Here is a 19,528-nt window from a genome sequence, read left to right on the forward strand (position 1 = left end):
TAGGTTATGGCTAGCTAAAATGTAACAAACAAACATCAACTTTTGATGTTAATTTGACAAAAGCTGTATCCCTTCTAGCCATGACCTCTGTCTGGTCCAGACGAATGACAATATCGTGTGAGATGCAATCATGTACCCAAGTTACCTGTTCCACGTAACCTGTTTAAACTGTAGGTTCTGTTATTTTCCATGGCATGAACAACTCATGGTCATTGATTACATTTAATTACTTAACTTATTTTTTTCCCTGACATGACACCACGTAACGTTATATCTTATCAGTGAACTATGCATAATACAGTTTTAGTTTAGCAGCTAGCAAACACATTCTGCTTACCTTGGGCAAGTCGCGGAGTTGGTTAGCGTCCAGCAAAAGTTCCTCCAAACTCCGACTGTAGCGGTAGATCTCATCCGGGACGTACAACAGAGAGCAGTGCCGCTTATCGATCAATTCAACATGACGGTTGCACCGCCACAGAGGTATACAGTGAAACATTACGGGGTGATGGTAAAATCCGTTCTTATCAAATATCCCGTATAGACGTCCAATGAAAGAAACGGAAGGCGCAACTGAATACGGTCACCTAGCTACTAGATGGCTTGCCAAACACCTTCTTGCAGTTGTTCGAAAGAATTTCCAAAGCAAACAAATATCGAAACCACCTCCCCAGGCGTAAATAAATTGCACTGGGCACCATGCAATAAATACGCTGTCTAGCGTTCTCACTTTCAATACTTTGTAGGCTTGGTTTTTATTCTTTACTCACGTCGCCTCTGGAATGTTAGTTTTTCTAATCGGCTACCGAAACCGATCACATCTCTGTTAAGATAGGTCTTATTTCGCGTAGTTTACTGTTTTCCTTGTCCCAGAGTTAATTTCCTCTCAGTCCAGGGGTGTACTCATTCCGCCAATTCTGTTGCCAAATGTTTCTTAAACGGCAGCAAATGAAACGAAACGGGCGGGACTTAGCTGGATTTGTCCAATAGAAATTCTCGTTTTAGTTGCAAAACGTTCCGTTTTGCAATTGTTTGGACTAATGAATACACCCGTTTCTGACCCGGAACATTCACTCACTCGTTCTAATCTGACGTCACCATTCCTAACTGCTCCTCCCTTTGTATTTCATTCCCTCCCTCTGGAAAAGTAGAAGCCAGAGAGAGGATCTAGATAGGCGACTGATTAATTCTTCAGTTGGCCTACTGTACCTCAGCGTTATTTTAGCCTGAAATAGCCTACAGTTATACATATATATATTGTCCTTTTTACTCTGTTCTTAATACAGTTTTTTCTGGATTTATACTTAAGAGTAGGTAGCACACAAATAACAAATTGACACTGCTTTGTTTTGATCTCAAATATAAACGTCTTTATGGGGCAGCTGTCAGAAATGTACATGTAAACCTGGGGTGCGTTCAGTTTGGTTAAACGTTTGCTACATTTGCGTGACAGTTTGTAGCCTACTGAATGACACTTTCCCCAAAAACGGTGCGCACTGTTCTTCAACAGCCTTTGAGGTAGGCTTATGTTTGCTCCCGTTTGATCAGTGTGGCCTTATCAATATGGGTGTGACCATTAGAAATCGCAAAACTCATACACAATCGCCCTCTGGGCCACCATAATCACGCAGTTCTTCACTGGTCGTTCAGTACAGTACCGGTTCCATTGAATTAAACACTGAACACAGTTGGCGTACTGAATGCACCCTAGAAGTAGGTCCATCCACCAAAAGCAATGAATACAAATACAGAACCCATTTTTAAAATAGTGTGGGCGTACAGTCTGAACTAAAGTCATCGCTTGCCTTTATAGGTCAGGATTAATCAGTCTTCACTTGGTGAACATCTAGGTCAGTGGGGTCTCAACCCTGGGGTAAGTCTACTAGTACCTGGCATACTCACAGGTGGTACATGGGAAGACTCATAACATGGGCATTGTGATCAGTTAATGGGATACTTTGGCTAGAGCAAAATGTGATTAGGGTGTACAGCACATGTCAAACTCATTCCACGGAGGGCCGAGTGGCTGCAGGTTCATTCTTCCCTTGTACTTGATGAATTAAGGTCACTAATTAGTAAGGAACTCCCCTCACCTGGTTTTTTTAGGTATTAATTGAAAGGAAAAACCAGCAGACACTAGGCCCTCCATGGAATGAGTCTGACACCCCTGGTGTTCAGTAACCAAAAATGTTGAGAACCACTGCTGTATGGTGACGAAATGATTCTTGATAATATGATGGGCATGACATACTTGCCTTTCATTTTCTTCTCTTATCCACCAAGAGGCGCTAGAACCTACTAAATGACAACACTAGCGCCCTGAAAATAACCACCATTCAAGTAACTGCTAAAATACTGGAGTAAATGAGGGATACAATGTATATTGAATGCAGGTGGTTCCACACGGGTATGGTTCCTGAAGTATGCAATCATGTTTAAAAATGCTGGGCATGCATTTACAGTATTTTTGGTACCATCGCTACGCCACCATCGGAAGACTATGCCCCCATCCACAGGGAACAAATGGTCACTGAATGGTTTGATGAGCATGAAAAACCATATGCCATGGTCGTCTCAGTCACCAGAGCTCGACCAAATTGAACACTTATGGGAGAATCTGGAGCGGGGCCTGAGACAGCGTTTCCCACCATCAACAAAATACCAAATGGAATTTCTCATGGCAGAATGGTGTAGCATCCATCCAACAGAGTCCCAGACACTTGTAGAATTTAAGCTGTTCTGGCTCATGGTGGCCCAACACCCTATTAAGACACTATGTTGGGGTTTCCTTTATGTTGGTAGTTAACTGCATGTCCACAAGTGGATGAAAGGCCAAAAACAATCATGCATGGTTTTAATCATATTTAATAGTGGAATTCACTCAGTGTGACAATTTGAACAAACAAATAACATTGACAACATACCCATCATTCAAACGCAGCGATTGTTTTACAAGCAGCATGGGCAAAAAAAATGTATACAAAAGACGGCCCAATAGCTACACTGAGTACACAAAACATTAAGAACACCTTCCTAATATTGAGTTGTGCACCCCCCTCCCCCCTTTTGCCCTCAGAACAGCCTTAATTCGTCAGGGCATGGACTCTACAAGGTGTCGAAAGCGTTCCACAGGGATGCTGGCCTATGTTGACTCCAATGCTTCCCACAGTTGTGCCAGGTTGGCTGGATGTCCTTTGGGTGGTGTACCATTCTTGATACACACGGAAAACTGTCCGGCGTGAAAAACCCAGCAGCGTTGCAGTTCTTGATTCACTCAAACTGGCACCTACTACCATACCCCGTTCAAAGGCAAACATTTTGACTTGCCCATTCACCCTCTGAATGGCACACAAACCATGTCTCAATTGTCTCTAGGCTTAATAATCCTTCTTTAATTTGTCTCCTCCCCTTCATCTACTCTGATTGAAGTGAATTTAACAAGTGACATCAATAAGTGTTCACAGTTTTCACTTGGATTCACCTGTTCAGTCTGTCATGGAAACAGCAGGTGTCCTTAATGTTGTGTATACTCAGTGTATAGTGACAGATCCAATTTTGTCTCAAAAAGTAAAGTAGGCCATGAGTGGACATTCGGCCTGGAATGAAGAGTAGTGGAATGAATGCATGAAGTGGAATGAATGCACCTTTATCCACAACAGTTTCCAGCAGTCCATCCTCTTAGGGCCTTCATCTACGCCCCATCGTTTTAAAGGCCTTCAGAGACTTTGCCATCATAGGTGCCACCCCTCAAGAGAGAAAAAAAGTAGAACGTTAGCAACTTGACCATAGCCTGGTGTAACAAGCCTCATCTCTGCGTTCACCATTGTATTTCACAGTACAAACAGAATGGTTAACACCGTGATCAAGCTGGTTCCACAGGCTAATTTGACCGGTCTAGGATTATGAATGGCCAGACTGATGTTTAATTCTATATTTGATCTTCACAAGTACACCTTCAGTATACCATTGGCCTGGGGTGTATTCATTACGCCGATTCTGTTGAAAAGCGTTTCTTAAACTGAAGCAAACAGAACGGGGAGGGACCTACCTGAATTTGTCCAATAGAAACTCATTTTGCTCTGTTTGGTTCTTAAAACAGTAAACAGTTGAATAAACCCAAGCCTTTGTAGGACAAATAACTCATTTCTGAATTGAATGAAAGATGCTGGCATATTTCAAGGAAATCAAATACATGTAATATAGCCATTGTGAACAGACCATTTCTACTCCTACAGAGTAATTTAGCAGAGTATTTGTAGGAAGTAAAAACGTGATTTAATCCAACAGTCAAACTCACTACCTCCACTTTGGGGGAATGCCTGCCTTTAACACCTGCTGGTTTAAATGTCATCCTGCAATAAGGCACACGCATCCACTTCTACTACAAGTTGCTGGCCTATGACAGCTGCATGCACAAAATGGGAGGAGTACAATTTAATCCACGTATATTATTACCATTAGCCAAAAGCATCAGTCCCTGGAGTAAAAAGTTACAATTAAATGTCATTACAATTACACTATTCATGAAATCAGTAGTGATGTAACGTTAACCCATTAGGTGCCAAATGATTCTACTCACGTGTTTTTTTGCGGGAGTCTTGTGCTTGGCTGGTCCCAGAGACCGTGGTGCTAGGTTTAGGGGGCTCAACATAACAGGGTCTGGCTCTGTTTTCCTGGGCCTTGACACTAAGGAGAGGGGCAGTACATAGTGTTAATGTAGATGCCACGCTCTAACGGTTACATCCCAATCGTACACACCCCAAAATGATTTCATATCAACACACTGTTAGTGAAACTGTACACCACACACGCACAGACAAGTAAAGGATTAACACTCAACATGTTTTTGGATTTTGAACTTTGAACAAGTCCGGTTTTTAAAACAGGTTTAAATAGCATCAGTTCAAAAGCACCACCAGAAACATCTAAATAAACCATGCTACAGATGGCAGAGTCAAGGCAGAGCAGGGACTATGTACACACCAGCAGTGGACATCTAACCGAAGACAAGCAGAATGAAACCAGTTTATCCAGCACTTTCCTCTGGTCTCTACTCTCGCCTAACCTCACGCAAAAGGTATTTCATCTAGCACTATCACAATCTCTAAAAGCCAGGTTATGGCTCTGCTTAGCAACCGTTGCTGGTTATTTTCATTTGGGGGAGTAGTGCGTAGACCACAGGAACAAAACGCTGTCCGTGGTCAGGCGATTTTGAGCTACAATGAAAGTACAATGACATGAGTAAACAGTTTAGTAGAATGTCAACCATGCGTTATGTAGCAGAACTAGGTCCTCTATTCTAGGGAATACATTAGGCTCAAAATTGAGTTACCAATCTTATGAAATTATATTTGAAAAATTAGTTTATCAAGCCATTGACTGAAAAATAAATAACTTTAGTTAAAATTATGAATTATTCTAAGGGATAGCAACTCCATATGAAGATGTAGGATTGTCAAACAGAGCAAGAATAAGGTATTTTCTGGCATATAAACTCAGCAAAAAAAGAAACGTCCCTTTTTCAGGACCCTGCTTTCAAAGATAATTTGTAAAAATCCAAATAACTTCACAGATCTTCATTGTAAAGGGTTTAAACACGGTTTCCCATGCATGTTCAATGAACTATACACAATGAATGAACATGCACCTGTGGAACGGTCGTTAAGACACTAACAGCTTACAGACGGTAGGCAATTAAGGTCAGTTATGACACTAGAGGCCTTTCTACGGACTCTGAAAAACACCAAAAGAAAAGATGCCCAGGGTCCCTGCTCATCTGCGTGAACGTGCCTTAGGCATGCTGCAAGGAGGCATGAGGACTGCAGATGTGGCCAGGGAAATAAAATACAATGGCCGTACTGTGAGATGCCTAAGACAGCGCTACAGGGAGACAGGACGGACAGCTGATCGTCCTCGCAGTGGCAGACCACGTGTAACACCTGCACAGCATCGGTACATCCGATCATCACACCTGTGGGAAAGGTACAGGATGGCAACTTGCCAAGTTACACCAGGAACGCACAATCCCTCCATCAGTGCTCAGACTGTCCGCAATAGGCTGGACTGAGGGCTTGTAGGCCTGTTGTAAGGCAGGTCCTCACCAGACATCACCGACAACAACGTCGCCTATGGGCACAAACCCACCGTCGCTGGACCAGACAGGACTGGCAAAAAGTACTCTTCACTGACGAGTCGCGGTTTTGTCTCACCAGGGGTGATGGTCGGATTCGCGTTTATCGTCGAAGGAATGAGCGTTACACCGAGGCCTGTACTCTGGAGTGGGATCGAGTTGGAGGTGGAGGGTCCGTCATGGTCTGGGGCGGTGTCACAGCATCATCGGACTGAGCTTGTAGTCATTGCAGGCAATCTCAACGCTGTGCGTTACAGGGAAGACATCCTCCTCCCTCATGTGGTACCCTTCCTGCAGGCTCATCCTACATGACCCTCCAGCATGACAACGCCACCAGCCATACTGCTCGTTCTGTACGTGATTTCCTGCAAGACAGGAATGTCAGTGTTCTGCCATGGCCAGCAAAGAGCCCGGATCTCAATCCCATTGAGCACGTCCGGGACCTGTTGGATCGGAGGGTGAGGGCTAGGGCCATTCCCCCCAGAAATATCCAGGAACTTGCCGGTGCCTTGGTTGAAGTGTGGGGTAACATCTCACAGCAAGAACTGGCAAATCTGGTGCAGTCCATGAGGAGGAGCTGCACTGCAGTACTTAATGCAGCTGGTGGCCACACCAGATACTGACTGTTGCTTTTGATTTTGACCCCCCCTTTGTTCAGGGACAAATTATTCAATTTCTGTTAGTCACATGTCTGTGGAACTTGTTCAGTTTGTGTCTCAGTTGTTGAATCTTGTTATGTTCATACAAATATTTACACGGTAAGTTTGCTGAAAATAAACAGTTGACAGTGAGAGGACTTTTTTTTTGGTGAGTATGTATGTATATATAAATAAACAAACCAGTCAAAAGTTTGGACACACCTACTCATTCATTTTTTTTTGTGAAGACATCCAAACTATGAAATCATGTAGTAACTAAAAAGGTCTTAAATCAAAACATATTTTATATTTGAGATTCTTCAAATAGCCACCCTTTATGACAGCTTTGCACACTCTTGGCATTCTCTCAACCAGCTTCACATGGAATGCTTTTCCAACAGTCTTGAAGGAGTTCCCACATATGCTGAGCACTTGTTGGCTGCTTTTCCTTCACTCTGCGGTCCGACTCCTCCCAAACCATATTAATTGGGTTGAGGTCGGGGGCTTGTGGAGGCCAGGTCATCTGATGCAGCACTCCATCACTCTCCTTGGTAAAATAGCCCTTACACAGCCTGGAGGTGTGTTGGGTCATTGTCCTGTTGAAAAACAAATGATGTCCCACTAAGCCCAAACCAGATAGGATGGCGTATCACTGCAGAATGCTGTGGTAGCCATGATTGTTAAGTGTGCCTTGAATTCTAAATAAATCACAGACAGGGTCACCAGCAGAGCACCCCACACCATAACACCTCCTCCATGCTTTACGGTGGGAAATACAAACGCAGAGATCATCCATTCACCTCCATCGCATCTCACAAAGACACGGCGGTTGGAACCAGAAATCTCCAATTTGGACTCCAGACCAAATTCCCACCGGTCTAATGTCCATTGCTCGTGTTTCTTGGCCCAAGCAAGTCTCTTATTGGTGTCCTTTAGTAGTGGTTTCTTTGCAGCAATTCGACCATGAAGGCCTGATTCACACGGTCCCCTCTGAACAGTTGATGTTGAGATGTGTCTGTGACTTGCACTCTGTTAAGCATTTATTTGGGCTGCAATTTCTGAGGCTGGTAAATCTAATGAACTTATCGGTCCTCATGAGAGCCAGTTTCATCATAGCGCTTGATGGTTTGAGACTGCACTTGAAGAAACTTTCAAAGTTCTTGACATTTTCCATATTGACTGACCTTCATGTAAAAATACCTATTTAGTAAAAGACCAAGTAATGGACTGTCGTTTCTTTGCTTATTTGAGCTGTTCTTGCCATAATATGGACTTGGTATTTTACTAAATAGGGCTCTCTTCTGTATATCCCCCCACCTTGTCACAACACAACTGATTGGCTCAAACGCATTAAGGAGGAAAGAAATTCCACAAATTAACTTTTAACAAACCACACCTGTTAATTTAAATGCATTCCTTGTGACTACCTCATGAAGCTGGTTGAGAGAATGCCAAGCATGTGCAAAGCTGTCATCAAGGCAAAGGGTTGCTATTTGAAGAATCAAAATATATATTTTGATTTGTTTAACACTTTTTTGGTTACTACATGATTCCATGTGTTATTTCATAGTTTTGATGTCTTCACTATTATTCTACAATGTAGAAAATAGTACAAATAAAATAAAAATGCTGGAATGAGTAGGTGTGTCCAAACTTTTGACTGGTACTGTGTGTATGTATATATATACACAGTGAGGGAAAAAAGTATTTGATCCCCTGCTGGTTTTGAAAGAAATTATCAGTCTATAATTTTAATGGTAGGTTTATTTGAACAGTGAGAGACAGAATAACAACAAAAAAATCCAGAAAAACACATGTCAAAAATGTTATAAATTGATGAGGGAAATAAGTATTTGACCCCCTCTCAAAAGACACCTGTCCACAGAAGCAATCAATCAATCAGATTCCAAACTCTCCACCATGGCCAAGACCAAAGAGCTCTCCAAGGATGTCAGGGACAAGATTGTAGACCTACACAAGGCTGGAATGGGCTACAAGACCATCGCCAAGCAGCTTGGTGAGAAGGTGACAACAGTTGGTGCGATTATTCGCAAATGGAAGAAACACAAAAGAACTGTCAATCTCCCTCGGCCTGGGGCTCCATGCAAGATCTCACCTCGTGGAGTTGCAATGATCATGAGAACAGTGAGGAATCAGCCCAGAACTACACGGGAGGATCTTGGCAATGATCTCAAGGCAGCTGGGACCATAGTCACCAAGAAAACAATTGGTAACACACTACACCGTGAAGGACTGAAATCCTGCAGCACCCGCAAGGTCCCCCTGCTCAAGAAAGCACATATACAGGCCCGTCTGAAGTTTGCCAATGAACATCTGAATGATTCAGAGGAAAACTGGGTGAAAGTGTTGTGGTCAGATGAGACCAAAATCGAGCTCTTTGGCATCAACTCAACTCGCCGTGTTTGGAGGAGGAGGAATGCTGCCTATGACCCCAAGAACACCATACCCACCTTCAAACATGGAGGTGGAAACATTATGCTTTGGGGGTGTTTTTCTGCTAAGGGGACAGGACAACTTCACCGCATCAAAGGGACGATGGACAGGGCCATGTACCATCAAATCTTGGGTGAGAACCTCCTTCCCTCAGCCAGGGCATTGAAAATGGGTCGTGGATGGGTATTCCAGCATGACAATGACCCAAAACACACGGCCAAGGCAACAAAGGAGTGGCTCAAGAAGAAGCACATTAAGGTCCTGGAGTGGCCTAGCCAGTCTCCAGACCTTAATCCCATAGAAAATCTGTGGAGGGAGCTGAAGGTTCGAGTTGCCAAACGTCAGCCTCGAAACCTTAATGACTTGGAGAAGATCTGCAAAGAGGAGTGGGACAAAATCCCTCCTGAGATGTGTGCAAACCTGGTGGCCAACTACAATAAACGTCTGATCTCTGTGATTGCCAACAAGGGTTTTGCCACCAAGTACTAAGTCATGTTTTGCAGAGGGGTCAAATACCTATTTCCCTCATTAAAATGCAAATCAATTTATAACATTTTTGACATGCGTTTTTCTGGATTTTGTTGGTGTTATTCTGTCTCTCACTGTTCAAATAAACCTACCATTAAAATTATAGACTGATCATGTCTTTGTCAGTGGGCAAACGTACAAAATCAGCAGGGGATCAAATACTTTTTTTCCCTCACTGTGTGTGTGTGTGTGTATATATATATATATATATATATATATATATATATATATATATATATATATATATATATATATATATATATATATATATATATATATATATATATATATAATGTATTTGGTAAGTAGGTATCTTTGCCACCATGGTCAATATGGGAATTAATGACAGGATGGTGGGAACAGACCTGGGCCTGTCCAGTGGGTGAGGCGGCAGTACAGCACCAGTAGTAGTTCCATTGTTCTCCTGCTGGATTCGTGGATGTCTAGCAGTTCCATGGATCTCTTGCTGGATTCTCACATTTCTAGGCGGCTTGGCAACAGAGTTAATAAACGCCATTTTCACCTGCCGGCCTAGGAGTGTGAGAAACAGGAAAAACTCACTTTTAGAAGACAAATTCTTATTCCAAAACAACTAGTATTAGTGAAAATACCTACAGTAAGTAAATATGCCAACTGTGTGAGTTTAGATGATATGGTTGGAGAGATTTAAACCAAATAGCTGTTTGACCTAATAATTCAAAGAACACAATGTAAGTATATATTTTTTCACATTTTAAGGGATAATTGCACTATAGCATTTAGTTTACTGTTAGAAATGGGGAGATTGGGATTTTACAGAACCCCAGTCAGTGATGGGAAAGGCTTTTGGAACCTCTCAAATTCTACATAAAAAGGCCAGCCGAGGCCATGACAAATTGACAAGGTTTAATTTAACCCCGTAGCCAGTCTCACTTCAGATCTATTCATAGCCTCAGATGGTCAGGGGACAGATGGTCAGGTCTACGTTAACCCAGTGCCTGGCCAGCATTTAGGAGATCACTTCAAAACAACTGGTCCAACTGTTGCCCAGTCCCTTTCAACCAGAGACTGGAGTTTGTAAAGAGGACGATCTCAGTTCAAACAGAAGCATAACAACTTAACATCAACTGAGCATGAGCACTATCCAATGGCTGATTGGAAAGACATCTATGGTTACTTTTTGACCTGTCCAAGAACTTGAATGTTAAGGATTTCCTGTGAATGATGTGAAGCGATACAAATCAACAAAAACGTGATGGAATAGCAGCTTGACACACACCTTTGGGTTTTCCTGAATGAGCAGAGACTATGGTTTTTGTCAGTCTTTGGAGCTTCCTCTCTCTTTCCTCAGATAGCCTCATGTGCATCTCTCGCCAGGACTCGTATTCCTCCAGCTGGGCATTCCTAAAGTCCCGCTGACAGTGCTTCTCCCATAAGTGATCAGTCAATCCAACATACATCTGTCAGAGAGCATAGACTGTTTAGCTGACAACATCATGAAAATGATGTGCACGATTCAATGGGGCAGAAGTCTTGTTGTGATTCTGGGTGGCCAGATAGCTAGCAACAATGAGAAGAAGCTGCCATGTGGGGAATCGTAGGTGGCTCGTTTCAGCTAGCTTTATCTTGTTCTTGATACCATGTCTTGTTTTGTGTTGACTGTCATGTCTATGCTAATTTCACAAAAATTCGCTAGCTAACCAACAACTGTACCGATGTAGGAGACAACAAGTGGTCATTATGCGCGTCAGTTTTGTTGCTGAACAACCAACCCATCTATTGGCTGATCAGTCAAAATAAGGGGTCAAGTTAGGTGATGGGAGGTCTTTCCAGCATTAACCCTTGCAGGCACAACACTTAAATCAGGCCTCCTCAAAATCAACTCAAGACTGGGATTCTTACCGGGTTGCACTCTTCAATACGAAGCAGCTGATCAGGTGTACAGCGCTCTAGTACTGGCTCAAGGATTTCAAATGGGACCCCTCCGATCTCATAGAGCACTAAGGAAAGATCAGAGCGTTAACGTTCTCTCCGTCCAAAGGACTGCCTGTGTGTGAGTGTTGAGGTTCTCTGCCTGGGCCATACTCACAGTCAATGTTGTTCTGCAGTGCCCGGATACATTGCTGGTACAAAGACATCATGGTTGGGAGAAAGGCAGACTTGGCACCAGAATAGACCTGCATCTTCCGGTTGAGTCTTTGACCAGTGAAGACCGGACCCTCAGAGACGGAGACTTTAGACTTGTCTTCCACTGAAACAAATTAAAGTATAAAACCCAGCAAATACACTTTATTTTAGATTATTCAACAGGGAGTCCCATTGAGACCAATGTCTCTAACAAGGGAGCCCTGCATTTTACACAGCAAGATTAACTCAAATTAAAGTCATGACACACAACTACGTGTTCAGTGGAGTTACATTGAGCAAGCTGTGCAAACTTACAATCTACAACGAACCCTTGGGGAAAAAAACCACCACATTTGAAACTCACTTTTCCTGTCGTAGTAGTTGAAGTTGGAGAGCTCGTCATATTCAGGTAGAAATGTGGGCAATGGAATATTAAGCAAGTCCATCACAGACCCCTTCATAGCCTTAAAAAAGGATGTCCTTGATCAATGTGACATTGTTGAGTCAGAATGTCAGCACAAAACATTTTTATGAAACATTTGTAATGCATTAAAGCTCCATGCCAAATGTACCTTTTTAGGGGGTGAAAGATCTGCAGTCGCCGCAGGTAACTGCTTATTGGATTTCGTGCTGGGTGTCTTCACAACCTTTACTTCTTTTTCAACAGTCTTGAATTTCTTTGGAGTTCTTTTACTGTCAGATGTTTTCTTCCTCTTAGGTGTGTTGATGTCATAGCTTAAGAAAGACTCAAAAGACATGGAGGGCACCTCAACCTCATTCTCATTCGGCTTGTCCTCAATAATCGTCGCCATTTTCTCTTTAGTCTTCGCTTTTCCCTCATGTACAGTCTTTTTTTTGTCTTCATGGTAGACTTGCTTTCTTTCACTTGGTTTCGGCCTCTCTCCATTACAACCTAAGGAGTCACTCACTTTTTTAGCTTTTTTGTTGTCTTGGTCATTGGATTTGTCAATAACTGTCCCTTTTCTATCAGGTTTAGATTTTGAAGACTCATCGCTGGATGGTTTTGGACACTGCAGTGTTTTTCTATTGGACTCTTTCCACGTCCCACATTTCCCCCCGTTATCTGAATTGTTTTTAGATTCTTCCCTGGAAATCGACTTGGCTTTCTTGTGGCTGCTCTTAGATGTTGTGCTTCCAAGCACAACATTGTCATCTTCAGAATTTCTACTCCAATGATGATTTTTTTCAGAAACCATTAAACCCTCTCGTTTCCCCTTGTGTTTTTTCGACTCATCCTTGGAATTGTCCTTCTTCAAAGTATTCTTGTTTTCCTTCTCACTTTTAAAATGATCCTTCTTCAATTCATTTGAGTCTCCATCTACTTCCTGTAAATGAGCCTTCTCTGCAGTACCTTGGTTTTTGTCTTCAGTTTTCAAATGCTCATCTTTTACATTTCCTTGATTCTCGTCCCTTTTCAAATGCTCTTCTTTTGAAGTAGGCCCATCTTGGTTTTCCTCATCAGTTTTTAAACACTCATCTTTTGAAGCATTTTTACTTTGGTCCTCTATTTTTGAGCACGCCTCCTTTGAACAGTTTTGAATCTCCGCTTCAGTTACCAAAAGCTTGCTCTGCGAAGCATCATCCTTCTCTGTATGGCTGAATGAGGGAGAAATTCAAACACGTTAGTAATGAACACTGGACAATCATCATACAAATTATTCCAAAGCAAATGTGTTAAGTACAATACCTCAAGGTTTCTTTTGGAACCAATTTCTTCCAGTGACTGACCAATAGCCTGACGACTTCTCCTGCATCCCCATGCTTGCGCAAAGAGTTTACAGCTTTGCCGATTCCGGTCTCCTAATCAGAATTAAGACAAACATACATTCAATTGAGTACAAATTGGTGCATGCAATCCACAACTCGTCATGAGATATATATAATTATTACAAAAATGTTAAGTATAGGATTGCCTTACTGCAAGAATGCCTAGGGTTATATCCAACTCCTGTAGTTTCTTTAAGATTTTCAGGACCTGTAAAATAAACAGATGGCTATGAATAAACCAGACTGTATATGGTATAAACCTTCAGTTTACATTAGAATGCAAAATATAGTTCCCTTTTCCAAACATCGGTACACAAACTGTCCTTGCACGATTAGAATGGCCAACATTAATGTTTATCATGAATAACTACCATGGGGATCAGGCAGAGTTTGTATGACAAAGGTAATTTAAAAGAAATGTGTATGAAAGCTGAAACTGGAAAATGGAAAGATATGCCCAATATGATAATCCTTGTTTCAGTTCATTAGAAAGCAATGCTTGACTTGGGCAGGAGCTCACCAGAGCAGAGTACCCGCACCTCAAGTTTACTGCTAGAGCTCCTGTTCCTCTTTAAAATGTGGCTGCCCACGTAGGATACTGCATGTGTGCAGCCCAGAAACACAAGACACACACACCTGAAACAAGGTCTTCACATGACAGGTGGTGAGCATTTCATCTGTATTCATAATTATCTCAAACAAAACTATTCCAGTAAGTGTTTAAGCAACTCCGTGCCGAATTGACAGACAGCAGCCACAAGTTGGGCAACTGGCTGGGTTGTTAATTATAGCGCCAGAGCATATCCCATTCCCCCCCAACACTCTCCCCCACTCCTCACTGGTTGACTAGATCGGATGCAGCTTATGTCAAAAGTGACATTTCGTAGCAGGTTAGGATAATTAACGTAGCAGGTTAGGAGAATTAGGTTAAGGTTAGGAAAAGGGTTAGGGTTAGCTAAAATGCAAAAACAATCCGACGGGACTTGAACAGGCAACTTTTGACGAGACTTTGACATTAGCTGCAGCCCTTCTAGCCATGATCCACACTCCTACCCTAATATGAAGTTGTTGCACAAATGCTCAGACACAGCAGCATCCTCAGCAGCATATAGTCAGTCACAAGAGATCCCCATGTCAACTTTAAAGTTGTTAAACTCTTTCAAACATGAGTGTCAAACAAAACAAGCATTTCATGAATGGATTTGGGGGAGCAGACCTGCAGACAGTGAATATACATGTTAAAATATAATAGGCCACGTTATTTATTTTGTAAACCTCAGTGCTTCTATCACTATCCTACTGTACAATAATTGTGATTCAGTCGAGAAGGCGAGAGGGCTATCAAATTTGAACCATTGGTGGCAACCTATTACTGTCCAGGTAATGAGTAATTGTACAATAAAGGACCGGCTTAAAACGACAGGCAATTACACTTGTTATTAGTGCGTCTAAAATACCTTCTTTGAGTCGGTCGTTTCTTTGAGCTGAAGTTTTAACTGCAACACCTTCTTCGACACATCAACGGCGTCCATCACGGCGGCTCACGTCCATTCATTCACCTGCAGACCCAAAAGCTCTATTGCGCCATGGTCACATTTTATAAGGGGCGGTGTCAAAGTGTTTTTATTAAAGAGGTATGTCCAATTATATAAATATCAATTAGTGAACGTGAGCAGATGTCAATGTCACTGTAAAAGACCCCTCTACATCAGAGCAATTATGAATCCCAAAAAACCTTCTGTATACAAATGAGCCGATTAAATTATATGGTCCTAATGTCACAAATTACACATCCATTAGACACATTAGACATCACGGTTGTCTGAAAATCTTCATCCTCATGATAATATTTTTTCTCCATATGCAATCTGAACTTCATCACTAGTCGAATTAATCACCAGATAACCATGACATCTATTCGAGGTATTAAATTGGGTTGACAATTAGGCCCTACCCCTGATAATCATGCCATAGAGATGGATTTGAATGTTGCCTATGCTATATGACAAGTTATTCAGGGTGATCCCAGCTACCATATTTCAAGTCAATAGACTAGTATTGTTAGGGTGTCTGATTGCCTGGTGAAGGGTATGGTTCAGGGTCTTCAAACTCATGATACAGTATGTGTTCCCCTCACGCGTATTGCGCAATAATTCTATTCGCATGCTCGGAGGAGGAGTTTTCCCCGCTTTTCTGACACTGTTGAGGATAGCCAGTTTCTCCTGCACACTATCTGGAGGTGCAAGTCTTTTTTTCACCGGCTTCTCATCTCTTTGGTAAGTAAGCCACGTTTAGGCCATATTATTCCTATGTTTGTAATGTCTTTATGTCTGTCTGTCAATGAAAAAAGTTGCCTAAATGTTTGTTAGCATGTTTGGTTTGATTTTGGCACAGTAGCCTAATGTGTAAGTTTGACACCATAGTTGTATTGTCAGTTTATTTCCATCAGATTTCAAATTAACTAGGAAAGTTTTTACTATAGGCTTATTATTTTATAGGCTATAATATATATCTGCTGACTTTTTGGATAATGTTTTGGATTTTTCGTTCAACTTTCAGTTTCTTTACATTTATCATTTCTAGAAACGTGAATTATTTAATTGATTAGTTGATCATTGGGCCTTCTTTTTTTTTAAACCTTCAGAACGTTTTAGAAGGACATTTGGCCAGGTCCTCCTGACACAAGTCTATAAAAGGAACGTCATGGGTGAGCTATCCAGCGTTGCTATTCCTGGACATGGCACTGATAAATCGCGACAGATGCAGAGAGCGGAATGTTGACTCGCTGACTTGCGCTATAGGGTCATTCTGGTATAGGCCTACTATACTGTCGTTTTAACTTATTTGATGGAAAAGCTTGGTGGTCTATAGTAATCATGTTTACGTTGATTATGTCTAACAACATTGCTTTAAATTGTTATCAAATATAAATGTCAAAAATGCAAGTAAGTTAGAATAGGCCTTCACGTGGTTAGGGAATGTAATGTCATTGTCACAATCGTCTACAAATGTAAATAAAAAATAATAAAAAATACAACGGTTTATATTTTCATTAAGGTGTTGAACTTTGGTTGCAAATTTCAAAATCTCAAAATGACAGGATAAATGTACACAAATGATTGTGTTTTCTTCCGACTGCCACTTATTCACACATTATTCAGCCACTTTGTCAATTATTCCACAACATACATTGTCAAATGGCAGCAGCAACATATATAACATGCCTAGATGCAGGACTGACATTTTCGAAAGCAGGCCTACATATAACCACAAATAAAAATAAAGCTGTAATGATTATAGCCCACTATATTACACATTTGAATTTGACAATATTTTGTGTGACAATATTTCAGTCCATTGTACATCCGTCAGATTCGTCATAAATGTATCACTTGCCATATGGTGTTGTGGTTGTGATTGTTCATATCAACAGGTTGCTCTCTTGCTCTGACATATTCTTATTTTCTTTCCAGTAGGTCTGGGCTGTGCCCCTCTGCTACAGACATGGCACCCAAAAAGAACAAGAATGCCAAAAAGAACAAAGGAGATATCAGTGAAGTAAGCATAGTGGTCGAGGATAGCCCGATCAGAAACATTAACGGGTTGAACACCTTGTTGGAGGGAGGAAACGGCTTCACCTGCATCTCAAGTGAAGTCACTGACCCTGTCTATGCTCCTAACCTCCTGGAAGGTCTTAGCACCATGAGGCAGGACAGTTTCCTCTGTGACCTGACTGTCTCCACCAAGTCAAAATCCTTTGATGTCCACAAAGTTGTCATGGCCTCCTGCAGTGAGTACATTCAGAATATCCTGAAGAAGGATTCCGCCCTCACGAAGATTGACCTCAATGACCTTTCACCCACAGGCCTGGCCACTGCCATCACATACGCCTACTCAGGGAAACTAACCCTGTCGTTGTACAGCATTGGCAACACCATCGCAGCAGCCATGTTGTTGAAGATCAACACCCTGGTGAAGATGTGCAGTGACTTCCTCATGCAGGAGCTCAGCGTGGAGAACTGCATGTACGTGGCCAACATCGCCGACACCTATGACCTCAAAGAAACCAAAGAGGCCGCCCAGAAGTTCATGAGGGGGAACTTTATTGAGTTCTCTGAGATGGAGCAGTTCCGGAAGCTCACCTACGAGCAGATCAACGACTTCCTCAGTGATGACTCCCTGCAATTGCCCTCTGAGATTACAGCCTTCCAGATAGCAATGAAGTGGTTGGACTTCGATGAAAAGAGACTGAAATACGCCCCAGATCTTCTGACCAACATCCGCTTCGGCACCATCTCAGCCATGGACCTGGTCAACCATGTCCAGAGTGTGCCCAGAATGATGCAGGACCCCGAGTGCCATCGTCTCCTGGTGGATGCCATGAATTACCACCTGTTGCCTTACCAGCAGAACATTCTGCAGTCCCGCAGAACAAAGGTGCGTGGTGGCCTCCGTGTCATGCTGACAGTGGGTGGACGACCGGCCTTGGCGGAAAAATCTCTCAGCAAAGAGGTTCTCTACAGGGATGAGGACGACGTATGGAATAGGCTGACAGAGATGCCAGCCAAGAGCTTCAATCAGTGTGTGGCAGTCCTGGATGGATTCCTTTATGTTGCTGGTGGTGAAGACCAGAATGATGCTAGGAACCAGGCTAAACATGCTGTCAGCAACTTCTGCAGGTGAGCATTTGTTTCTATATAAGCTTATTCTATTGTAAATGTATTCTTTCTGCTCTTAAAGTATGGCCGATATTACACAGACCATTACAAGATATTGTACTGTGCATTCAATTAATAATTTGTATCTAATAACATGTCTTTGTCCATTAGGTATGATCCTCGATTCAACACATGGATTCATTTGACCAACATGATCCAGAAGCGCACCCACTTCAGTCTCAACACCTTCAATGGCCTCTTGTTCGCTATTGGAGGTCGTAACTCTGATGGGTGCCAAGCTTCAATGGAGTGCTACGTGCCCTCCTCCAACCAATGGCAGATGAAAGCCCCCATGGAGATCCCCCGGTGCTGCCATGCCAGCTCCGTCATTGATGGCAAGATCCTTGTTAGTGGTGGTTACATCAACAACGCGTACTCCAGGGCTGTGTGCAGCTATAACCCTTCCACTGATATGTGGCAGGATAAGAACAGTTTGAGCTCCCCTAGAGGCTGGCATTCCACTGCTACAGTCGGAGACCGGGCTTACGTGATTGGTGGCAGCCAGCTGGGTGGTCGTGGAGAGAGGGTGGATGTCTTAGCTGTTGAGTGTTTCAACCCTCACAATGGACAGTGGAGCTACTCTGCCCCGCTAAACACAGGAGTGAGCACTGCTGGTATCGTCAGCATGAATAATAAGATCTATCTCCTTGGAGGCTGGAATGAGGTTGAGAAGAAGTACAAAAAATGCATCCAGGTGTATAACCCTGACCTCAATGTATGGACTGAGGACGATGAGTTGCCAGAGGCTACAGTTGGCATCTCATGCTGTGTCGTTACCATACCAACACGCAAAACACGAGAGTCCAGGGCCAGCTCAGTTTCATCTGCGCCAGTCAGCATATAGAATCTGGCAGTTTGTTTGAAGATGTAGTTTGCTTGCTAATTAAAGCAAGACCAAAAATCCTCTAGCTAGTTCATTTCAGAAAATCCTTTATGCAGAAAGGGATCATCCCTCCTTGAGTTCACAAAAAAAAAACTGATAACATACAAATTTCACGCATACATCTAATTTGGAATTGAATCAGATATATTCAAATTGTTTATTCAAGTTTTATTACGGATTGAATTTCTTCCAAATTAAGGCAAATCATAAAACTGTTATGTGCGACATGAATTCAGGAAGTTGTTTTGTGTTGTGAGACTAATTTAAATATTTTATTATCAAGGGA

General features: G+C 42.3%; 3 protein-coding genes across 3 annotated transcripts in view; 1 reads left to right on the forward strand and 2 right to left on the reverse strand.

The window, feature by feature from the left end:
* The window catches only part of lrrc1 (leucine rich repeat containing 1), a 47,187-nt gene extending 46,265 nt beyond the window's left edge, over positions 1 to 922 (reverse strand). Inside the window, exon 1 of the mRNA XM_084142302.1 lies at positions 338 to 922. Within this exon, the coding sequence (XP_083998428.1) occupies positions 338 to 496 (159 nt within the window). The 5' untranslated portion in view covers positions 497 to 922. The remainder of the gene's footprint in view (positions 1 to 337) is intronic.
* A 2,762-nt stretch (positions 923 to 3,684) lies between these two features.
* Positions 3,685 to 15,173, reverse strand: eloal (elongin A, like; the record flags this gene model as incomplete). The annotated part of the gene is made up of 11 exons (XM_084141267.1): positions 3,685 to 3,743; positions 4,577 to 4,683; positions 10,113 to 10,278; positions 11,006 to 11,186; positions 11,629 to 11,726; positions 11,816 to 11,977; positions 12,218 to 12,317; positions 12,426 to 13,470; positions 13,562 to 13,674; positions 13,793 to 13,849; positions 15,099 to 15,173. 11 exons carry the CDS (start codon positions 15,171 to 15,173, stop codon positions 3,685 to 3,687), a joined length of 2,163 nt encoding a protein of 720 aa, XP_083997393.1.
* Positions 15,174 to 17,145: 1,972 nt separating this feature from the next.
* On the forward strand, positions 17,146 to 19,203 carry klhl31 (kelch-like family member 31; the record flags this gene model as incomplete). The annotated part of the gene is made up of 2 exons (XM_084141268.1): positions 17,146 to 18,320; positions 18,471 to 19,203. The coding sequence occupies 2 exons, from the start codon at positions 17,146 to 17,148 to the stop codon at positions 19,201 to 19,203; spliced, it is 1,908 nt and encodes a 635-aa protein (XP_083997394.1).
* Between the last annotated feature and the right edge of the window lie 325 nt (positions 19,204 to 19,528).

This window comes from Coregonus lavaretus (genome assembly GCF_964263955.1).
Source record: "Coregonus lavaretus genome assembly, chromosome: 25".
Lineage (NCBI taxonomy): Eukaryota > Metazoa > Chordata > Actinopteri > Salmoniformes > Salmonidae > Coregonus > Coregonus lavaretus.